Source organism: Podarcis melisellensis (assembly GCF_964234715.1).
Source record: "Podarcis melisellensis genome assembly, chromosome: 12".
NCBI lineage: Eukaryota > Metazoa > Chordata > Lepidosauria > Squamata > Lacertidae > Podarcis > Podarcis melisellensis.
Window position 1 is genome coordinate 57,797,536 of NC_138544.1, and position 10,516 is coordinate 57,808,051.

The window sequence follows — 10,516 nt, forward strand, 5'->3', positions numbered from 1 at the left end:
GTAATTTCCATAACAAATGGATTGGCAGAATAAGTTACAAGAATATGTGGAAATGGTGCAATTGACCAACAGCCTAAGGGGCAGTTCGAGACATGAATTTGCACAAAAATGGGATAAATATAAGAGATATGTACAAAAATATACCAGTGGTTTTTCATCTATGGCAGCATTGGATTCACCTTTGATAAAGAAATATATGAGAAATAAGAGCAACGGTACAAATTGCTGCAAGAATGTATTAAAGGTAAAGGTGAAGGTACCCCTGCCCATACGGGCCAGTCGTGTCCGACTCTAGGGTTGTGCGCCCATCCCACTTAAGAGGCCGGGGGCCAGCGCTGTCTGAAGACACTTCCAGGTCACGTGGCCAGCGTGACAAAGCTGCATCTGGCGAGCCAGATCCGCACACGGAAACGCCGTTTACCTTCCCGCTAGAAAGCGGTCCCTATTTATCTACTTGCACCCGAGGGTGCTTTCGAACTGCTAGGTTGGCAGGTGCTGGGACTGAACGACTGGAGCGCACCCCGCCACGGGGATTCGAACCACCGACCATGCGATCGGCAAGTCCTAGGCGCTGAGGTTTTACCCACAGCGTATTAGAGAATATATAAAGAATAGAATAATAATGGTAGGTACATTTGCTATTAGAATAAAATCCCTGCGCCCAATGCTCAGGAATGTTTAATTTGTGAACTTAACGTAGGTCTGACACACAAACACAACTGCAAAATCTGGAATTCTAAAGCAGGCTATGGAAGCCATGTCAGTTAAATTATGGGCTATAAGATATCTACCTGCTTCTCTGCAGCTATCAGCAAAGTACTCAGAATGTAACTTGACTGATGTCCTTGGAGATAAATAACCAAAATGGATTTGGTCTTTTAAACCTATTTTCAAAGAAACCGCAACTCATCCAGGAAATATATCATGTGCCTCTTTTAACAAGGAAATGGGATTATTCTAGGGAGTGTCTGCTTTCACATGCTGAGCAAACTGTTACAAGATTTTATTCACAGATACAGTGTTACAATTTGCAAAGATACATCTTTATCAGTAACCATTGTCTTTCTCTACAATGTGGCAAGGAGAGATTGTCAAATTCCTGGGATTCGTGTGGGAAAAGAGATCACCGGCACCCTTCCCAGAAATGTAGGAGTTAAATAAACTCCTGTTGCTGCACGAACTTTCTCTCTTTTTTTATTTTCTGGTTATTTTAGTGGGGGGAAAGTTGGGACGTTCCCCTTTCTAAACCGGCCTTTTTGCCCATTTATGACTGCACGCTGCAGTGAGTGACAGAGGAATAAGGCAAACTAAGGCCCGGGGGCCGGATCCAGCCCAATCGCCTTCTCAATCCGGCCTGCAGGCGGTCCTGGAATCAGCATGTTTTTCCATGAGCAGAATGTGTCCTTTTATTTAAAATGCATCTCTGGGTTATTTGTGGGGCATAGGAATTCGTTCATGTATTTTTTTTCAAAATATAGTCCGGCCCCCCACAAGGTGTGAGGAACAGTCAGCAAACTGCTGGAAATGTAAATTAAATGTAAATTAAAAGACGGTGAACTCTTCCACATGTGGTGGCCATGCGAAAAAATGAAAAACTTTTGAGATTTGATTTATAATGAAATGAAAAAAACTGTTTAAATATACCGTACGTTCCCAAAGAAACCAGAGGCTTTCTCGCTAGGGATAATAGGAGAGGAAGTAAGAAAAGAGGATTGTAAGTTATTCATGTATGCTACGACTGCCGCTAGGATTCTCGGGGCCCAGAAATGGAAATCCCAGGAGATCCCAACGCTAGTGGAGTGGCAATTGAAGATGTTTGAATATGCTGAGTTGGCGAAAATGACTAATAAGATTAGATACTGTATCAAAAAGTAACAAAGTTTGAAGAAGAGTGGAGCACATTTGTTGTATATATATACGGAATAACTGTAGAAGTTTAAAAACTGTAGCAGGAATGACTTAAATCTTGTGATGTGGGTGGAAGGTAAATAAGAATCTGTAAGAGTGGGTGTTAATTTATGAAAACCTGCAAGCAGGAAAGGAAGGAAGTCCGATCGCAACAAAGCGCAGTGTAAGCAAGAAAACACTAAAATGCTGGATGCAAGAGTTTATGTTTTATTTGACTTTGTTTTTGGAAACTTGATTTAAGTTCTTATTTGACTTTGTTTTTGAAAATTTAATAAAAAGTATTGGGGGGGGGAGAACAAGTTTGCTGACCCCTGAATAACAATCTACCCAGCTTGCAGAACTAGACGTTTCAGCCAGATCGCCTAGGGAACACAGTAGGGGGCACTGTTGAGCCTGAAAGGATTTTCTTGACCGAAATCAGCTTTTTCCTCCCCCCCCCCCCCCGGCAGTGCTTGGCTTGGAGGTACGGTCAAACGGGGAGCGTTTATTTACATGCACCCCTTATGTGCATGTAGGCAAGGGTGCAATTCTCCTAACACCCTGAAGGGGGGAAAAACTTGCACACTCCAAAATAAAAATAAAATTGCAATATTTATTTTTTTGCAGATGCAAATCAGGGCGGGCAGAGGCTGAAGTCTGCAGGGCGACCTTTTCCTGGAGTTACCCTAGAGGCGTGGGAAAAGTGAGGATGAGGGAGACTACCTGGGGACTTGGCTGGTGGGGGAGAAACGGTTGCTGGGCAGGAAAGGGGGAACCAAAGAGCTGCGGAACGGAAGGCGCTTGCTGCTTGCAGCTGCGGGCGCAGACGAGCCAGATGCACCAGCTGTGGTTGCACTTTCTGCTGGGGAAGAGGAGAAATGGAGTCCCTGCATGTCCTGGAGCTCTATAGTGGCATTGGAGGAATGCACCAGGCGCTGAAAGGTATCTTGGACCTTGCCCTCCCTTTGGGTTCATGCATGCAAGATGCAGGAGTATCCCTGCCTTAGAGCATCCTTTGCAAGGCTTGGCTTCCTGGCTGGGGAGGAGAAAGATGCTCAGATGCATCCACAGGAATAGGAAAAACAAAGATTTTCTCCTCTCCGAGTCAGGGCTTCTGGAGACAGTTTTGAGGGGCTTTCAGAGTATTGCTGTGGTTCGGCTACCCCTCTCTCTCTGTCCAGCGTCTAGCTTCAGTTGCAAACTCCAGAGTTTGCTTGTGTTGCCGGAACACTTGTTTTATCCCTACTGGAAGGCTTCCAAATTTTATTGTTATCCATGCTTTTATACTGTATTTTATGCTGCTTCTATAATTAAGGGTTTTAAATTTGTGGTTAGCTGCCCTCAGCCTGGTTTTTGGAACCGGGAAGGGCGGGGTATAAATAAAAAATTATTATTATTATTATTATTATTATTATTATTATTATTATTACCCCCCTCCCCTTGCTCTTGTGCTAATAACAGGAGGTCCGAGATGCAGAAAATATGCAGGAAAGGGGTCCTCACACACCCACCCGCCCGGCCTTCAAACATGGGGAATTTCCCCTCAATTTGTTTTCTGGATGTTGCTAAAAGAGTTTTGTATTAGCTTCTTGTTTAAGCCTTGTCACCGTAAATGGCAAAGATTTGCAACGCAGGAGAGTGGAGAAAGGATGGAGCCGAATCGATGCTCCTCTGCCTGGCCCCAGGAAGCTAGCATTTTGTTAAGTAGATTTTGTGCACCCGACGAGATAAGTCTGGAAATTTATCTTGGCACTTACTAGAATCATTCTTCAAATACAGGAAACTTTCTACCGTGGGTTGGACAGCAAGTCCATCGAGGCATGTATGGCTGCTCTCAAATCCCTAGCGTATTTATAGCACTTTTGTGTCTGTTTTCTGTTGGGCTTAAGAGTCTAGATGTGTCAGTCGTGCTCTTGGAACACCTTTTGAAATCCAAAGGTAAAGGGACCCCTGACCATTAGGTCCAGTCGTGGCCGACTCTGGGGTTGCGGCGCTCATCTTGCTTTACTGGCCAAGGGAGCCGGTGTACAGCTTCCAGGTCATGTGGCTAGCATGATGAAGCCACTTCTGGCGAACCAGAGCAGCACATGGAAACGCCGTTTACCTTCCCGCCAGAGTGGTACCTATTGATCTACTTGCACTTTGACGTGCTTTTGAACTGCTAGGTGGGCAGGAGCAGGGATCGAGCAACGGGAGCTCACCCCGTTGCGGGGATTTGAACCGCCAAGCTTCTGATCGGCGGTTTAACCCACAGCGCCACCCGCGTCCCTGATTTTAGTGTAAATGTAGGTTTTTGGGTTTTTTTAAATGTTTCTACTGTTTTATTGGTTTATTGTATAGTTTGCATTCTGTTCTTAAGGGACAAGGGTCAGGGCTGCCTGGGAATGCCACATAATCCCATATATCCTAGAAGACGAGTCGAAACAATGGGTACACCTGGATAGAGACACAGTTGAAAATACCCCCACCATGTCATACCCATTCCTCCCAAATTAACCGAGGAAAAAACCCACAATGCTAAACGGGTTCAGACAGACAATGCTTAAAGCATGGAAGAAGTAGGTAAACTGCCCCCAATTCCATCCCCGCTAATTCCCCTGGAGGCAGTTGGAGGATGGATAGCAGCTAACAGATTGAGGATGAATCCTGACAAGACAGAAGTACTGTTTTGGGGGGACAGGAGGCGGGCAGGTGTGGAGGACTCCCTGGTCCTGAGTGGGGCAACTGTGCCCCTGAAGGACCAGGTGCACAGCCTGGGAGTCATTCTGGACTCACAGCTGTCCATGGAGGCGCAGGTCAGTTCTGTGTCCAGGGCAGCTGTCTACCAGCTCCATCTGGTGTGCAGGATGAGACCCTCCCTGCCCACAGACTGTCTCGCCAGAGTGGTGCATGCTTGGACTACTGCAATGCGCTCTAAATGGGGCTACCTTTGAAGGTGACCCGGAAACTGCAACAGAATGCGGCAGCTAGACTGGGGACTGGAAGCGGCCACCGAGACCACATAACACTGGTCTTGAAAGACCTACATTGGCTCCCAGTACGTTTCCGAGCACAATTCAAAGTGTTGGTGCTGACTTTTCAAGCCCTAAATGGCCTCGGTCCAGTAGACCTGAAGGAGCGTCTCCACCCCCATCGTTCTGACCGGACACTGAGGTTCAGTGCAAAGGGCCTTCTGGCGGTTCCCTCATTGCGAGAAGTGAGGTTACAGGGAACCAGACAGAGGGCCTTCTCAGTGGTGGCACCTGCCCTGTGGAAATCCCTCCCACCGGATGTCAAAGAAATAAACTACCAGACTTTTAGAAGACATCTGAAGGCAGCCCTGTTTAGGGAAGTTTTTGATGTTTTATTGTGCTTTAATGTTCTGTTGGAAGCCGCCCAGAGTGGCTGGGGAAACCCAGCCAGATAGGTGGGGTAGAAATAATAAATTATTATTTATTATTATTAATCTGTGGCATTTAAAATTTTGTTGTTTTGTTTTGGCTCTGCTGGGGCTGGGGATTAGTTTAATTTTAGTATAATTGTAAATTATTCTTATTAGTTTCTACTGTTTCATTGATTTGTTGTATGGTTTGTGTTCTGTTCTTAAGGGGAGAGGGGTTCAGGGCTGCCTGGTAGTGGGCCCCAGCCAACAGAATGGCTGGGGCAAGTTCCACGGGGGGGGGGATGCACTGGGACACCCGATCTCAGTGATCACAGGCAGCAGGAGGAGTTATGCTAAGACTAGACCACATAATTCATGAGGAGGCAGGTTTAGTCGTTGTTTGAAGACCATTCCTGCCTCTGGGTCTGGTCTTGACCGGAAGGATACCGGAATCAACAAGGGAGACACACATGACCTGAAGGTGCTGCTGTGCAATGCCAGGTCAATGATTCACAAGGCAGCTGTCATCCATGACTTGATCATGGATGGAGGACTTGACCTGGCATGTGTGACAGAGAAACACATGGAAAGACTCTGCCACCTTGTTACGTTTGCTTCAGGTTAAATCTTTTCAGGTTGCGTCCCACACGACCCGGAAGTACCGGAAAGGGTTACTTCCGGGTCTCGCCGCTCGTGCATGCGCTCAAAATGACGTCATGCGCAGAAGCAGCAAATTGTGAGCTGCACACGCGCAGGTTGTATTCTGCTCATGTTGTGAACGGATCCCGTTCGCAACCAGAGGTATTCCATACAGTGGCACCTCAGCGTAGAACTTAATTCATTCTGGAGGTCCGTTCTTAACCTGAAACTGTTCTTAACCTGAGACACCACTTTAACTAATGGGGCCTTCCGCTGCCGCCACCACACGATTTCTGTTCTCATCCTGAAGGAAAGTTCTTAACCCGAGGTACTATTTCTGGGTTAGCAGAGTCTGTAACCTGAAGCGTCTGTAACCCACGGTATCACTGTACTTTATTTCTCCAAACTCCTGAGTAGCATATTTTAGTACCATCATTGTGTCAGGACGAACTTATCAACCACCATCTAAGACTTAACACAAAAATTTCCCATTGTAGCTCCCAGTTTCCTCCTAAGAATTCTGACATATCATCTCTAAATTAAAACCAGGCAGAGCTTGCAGGTGTGACAACATACTCCCCAAATTGCTGAAAGCAAACATTAGATTGGTGGGTTCCTATACTTGCATCTTTATTCACATGTACTGACCACATATGACATATACCTTAGGACTGGGGTATAATCCCAATTCACAAAAAAGTGAAATACCAGACCCAGCAAACTATAGACCAATCAGTCTCCTGAGTATAACCAGCAAACTAAATGTCTGTAGGAGAAACTATTAGAGTGGACAGAGCAAGAAAACATCCTCAAAGATGAGCAAGCCAGTTTCAGAGTGGGGCGATCCACAGTTGATCGAGGACCAATGCTTCAGTTTATTGCTGAAAAGTCAGCAACTAAACATTTCCTGCATGCTGCATTTATTGACTTTAAATCAGCCTTCAATTCAATTCCCAGAAGCAAGTTATAGGGAGAGTTTGAGGCTACTAACATTGATAAGACTCTGCTCACACTCTATGAAAACACACATTTGAAAGTCAGATGCAGTCATGCTGGTTGGTTAACAAGTCTCCACCCCCATCGTTCTACCGGACGCTGAGGTCCAGCTCCGAGGGCCTTCTGGCAGTTCCCTCACTGCGAGAAGCCAAGTTACAGGGAACCAGGCAGAGGGCCTTCTCGGTGGTGGCACCTGCCCTGTGGAACGCCCTCCCACCAGATGTCAAAGAAAAAAACAACTTTTAGAAGACATCTGAAGGCAACCCTGTTTAGGGAAGCTTTTTGATGTATTACAGTATTTTAATATTTTGTTGGAAACCGCCCAGATTGGCTGGGGAAGCCCAGCCAGATGGGTGGGGTATAAATAAAATATTATTATTATTATTATTATTATTATTATTATTATTATTATTATTGGTATCCACCTGTAATGGAGTAAGACAGTGGTGTGTCCTGACCACTGCTTTGTCCAATTTTTATATAAATTCCCTTTTCAGTTGTTTTCCTTCATTTCTTTCTCCACCCCCTTTTTGCACTTCTATTATCTAAATTTTGGGTTTGGTTAAAAAAAAGGGGAGAAGATATGTTTTCTATTTTTCTCTATAAACCTTAATAATTTTATTTTTTAAAATTAAATTTGATCCTGTGGAGGTTTAGAAAAGAAGTGGCTTGTTTTCTAGCACGTTTATTTTAATTCTCATCCACCCCAAGAAATTGCAACCATCTGCTCAAGCCAAGTTTCCCATTCTCTCTACAGAAGTGCAATTGCACTAGGACAACAACGGGGCCTCCTTAGCTACCGGCCAGGGATGAGCGACTCTGAGCATGGCCCGGCCACGGGCGACGAGGACGGCGGGGAACCCGAGGAGGAAGAGGAAGAAGAAGAAGCAGCTGCCAGAGATGGAGACCTGGCGCAGGGGAGCCGCAAGGCCCGGGGTGGCCGCAAGGCCCGGGGTAGACCGCGGCTCACGGAGTCCGACCGAGCCCAGCGCCGCCTCGAGTCCCGGAAGAAATACGACATGCGGCGCGTCTACCTGGGCGAGTCCCACGGCCCCTGGTCAAACCTGAGGCAGCGCAGCGGCTGGAGCGACGCCAAGCTGGCTGCGTACTTGCTGGGCCTGGAACGGGAGCAGCGGGCCGGGCGCCGGGGGAAACTCTGGGAGCAGCTGCCGTACGAGCCGCAAAGGAAGAAGCGAAGGCGGCGGAACGTGAACTGCCTGAAGAACGTCGTCATCTGGTACGAAGACCACAAAAACCGCTGCCCCTACGAACCCCACCTCTCCGAGCTGGACCCCACCTTTGAGATGTACACGACGGCCGTGTGGCAGTGCGAAGCGGGCCACCGCTATTTCCAGGACTTGCACTCGCCTCTCAAGCCGCTCAGCGACTCCGAGAACGAGGGTGGCCATGCTGGAAGCTGTGGGAATTCCGACGAGAGCTCCAGCTCGGAGGCCGAAGAGCGGTCAGAGGGCCGGACGCAGTGGCAGCCAACAGAAAATAAGGAGGGCGAGAGCGCCAGCGGCCTCATCACTCAGGACGGCATCCACATTCCGTTTGAGCACCATATTGAGAACCTGGCGTCAGAGCAGGGGCCTGGCGTGTGCCCACCCCTCGGCGGCCCACAGACCATGGAAACTGTGGTGTGTGTTCCGGTGCCGGTGCAGATGAGTTCGGGCCACGGGACTCTCTTTGACAACGTGACGCCAGAGACGCTTAGCGAGGTGGTGGCCAACTGTCCCGTCCAGGGTGTGGCGCAGGGCTCACAGGTGATCATCATCGCCGGGCCTGGCTATGATGCCCTCACGGCAGAGGGCATCCAGCTGAACGTCACCAGCACGGGTGAGGAGCTGCCCTGCGCCATGATTGAGGGCGTGGCGGCGGCCTACGCTCAGACGGAGCCTGAGAACGGACAGCCCAGTAGCATGGAGAGTGTGGAATACATCGAAACCCAACGGGAAAACGAGGAGCTTTTTGAGCTCAAAAAGGAGGAGCCGCACCCCCTGGCGGAAATAAGGACGCCCTGTGACCCAGAGCCAGACCCCGAGAGTGTGGGGCTGGAAGCAGAGGAGGAGACCGAGGGCACCAACATGTCCTCCATCATCTACGAGATTCCAAAGGAGCCCGAGAAGAGGCGGAGGAGCAAAAGAGGCCGTGTGATGGACGCCGACGGCATGCTGGAGATGTTCCATTGCCCCTACGAAGGTTGCACCCAGGTCTACGTAGCACTTAGCAGTTTCCAGAACCACGTTAACCTCGTCCACCGGAAAGGGAAGACGAAGGTGTGTCCCCACCCAGGTTGCGGCAAAAAGTTCTACCTGTCCAACCATCTCCGGAGACACATGATCATCCACTCCGGAGTCCGCGAATTCACCTGCGAGACCTGTGGCAAATCCTTCAAGCGCAAGAACCACCTGGAAGTCCACCGCCGGACGCACACAGGGGAGACGCCGCTCCAGTGCGAGATCTGCGGTTACCAGTGTCGGCAGCGAGCGTCTCTCAACTGGCACATGAAGAAACACACCTCGGAGGCGCAGTACAACTTCACCTGCGAGCACTGCGGAAAGCGCTTTGAGAAACTGGACAGCGTCAAGTTCCACAAGCTAAAGAGCCACCCGGATCACAAAGCTGCCTGATCCAGACTTGTATTTATTAATTATTGGCCCATTACAGGTTCCCAGCCAACGGAGGGCACTTCTTTGCACATTCACAGCTGGAGATGGGATGTGTGGTACCTGCAGCAGAGAATTACATCCCATAATCCAGGGGTAGGCAAACTAAGGCCCGCGGGGGGCCGGATGCAGCCCAATCGCCATCTCAATCCAGCCCGTGGACGGTCCAGGAATCAGCGTGTTTTTACATGTGCTTTTATTTAAAATGCATCTCTGGGTTATTTGTGGGGCATAGAAATTCGTTCATTTATTTTATTTTTTCAAAGTATAGTCCGGCCCACCACACAGTCTGAGGGACGGCGGACCGGCCCATGGCTGAAAAAGCTTGCTGACCCCTGAGTGTGGCATGCATCAGCTTTTTAAGAGCAGATGGTGACAGACTTCACGTTTTTATTCTGTTGTGCAGGTGTTCTCAGGTATCAGGGTGGAGCGGTGGGAAATTGTTCAAAACAGCATCGGATCTGGAGATTGTGCTGCTACAGCTCTCCACGAGAGGGGAAATGATGCTATATTAATAGACAAAAAGAATCTTAGCCAATTAAACTACCAGTACAGTGGTACCTCGGGTTACATACGCTTCAGGTTACAGACTCCACTAACCCAGAAATAGTACCTCAGGTTAAGAACTTTGCTTCAGGATGAGAACAGAAATCATGCGGCGGCAGCGGGAGGCCCCGTTAGCTAAAGTGGTGCTTCAGGTTAAAAACAGTTTCAGGTTAAGAACGGACCTCCGGAACAAATTAAGCACTGTATTTTTCACTCTATAAGACGCACCAGACCATAAGACGCACCTAGTTTTTGGAGGAGGAAAAGGAGAAAAAAAATATTCTGAATCTCAGAAGCCAGAACAGCAAGAGGGATCGCTGCGCAGCGAAAGCAGCGCTCCCACTTGCTGTTCTGGCTTCTGGGATAGCTGCGCAGCCTGCATTCGCTCCTTAAGACGCACACACATTTCCCCTTACTT

At 48.4% G+C, this 10,516-nt stretch overlaps 1 protein-coding gene across 1 annotated transcript; it reads left to right on the forward strand.

Moving 5' to 3' along the window:
* The first annotated feature begins 2,696 nt into the window (after positions 1-2,696).
* On the forward strand, positions 2,697-10,291 carry ZNF653 (zinc finger protein 653). Its single transcript, XM_081882420.1, has 2 exons — positions 2,697-2,829; positions 7,641-10,291. Exon 2 carries the CDS (start codon positions 7,693-7,695, stop codon positions 9,514-9,516), a length of 1,824 nt encoding a protein of 607 aa, XP_081738546.1. The 5' UTR covers positions 2,697-2,829; positions 7,641-7,692; the 3' UTR covers positions 9,517-10,291.
* Positions 10,292-10,516: the final 225 nt, after the last annotated feature.

Bases quoted from the DNA above. Each gene is read 5' to 3' on its own strand.
- ZNF653 (XM_081882420.1), top strand. From the start codon at position 7,693: ATGAGCGACTCTGAGCATGGCCCGGCCACGGGCGACGAGGACGGCGGG.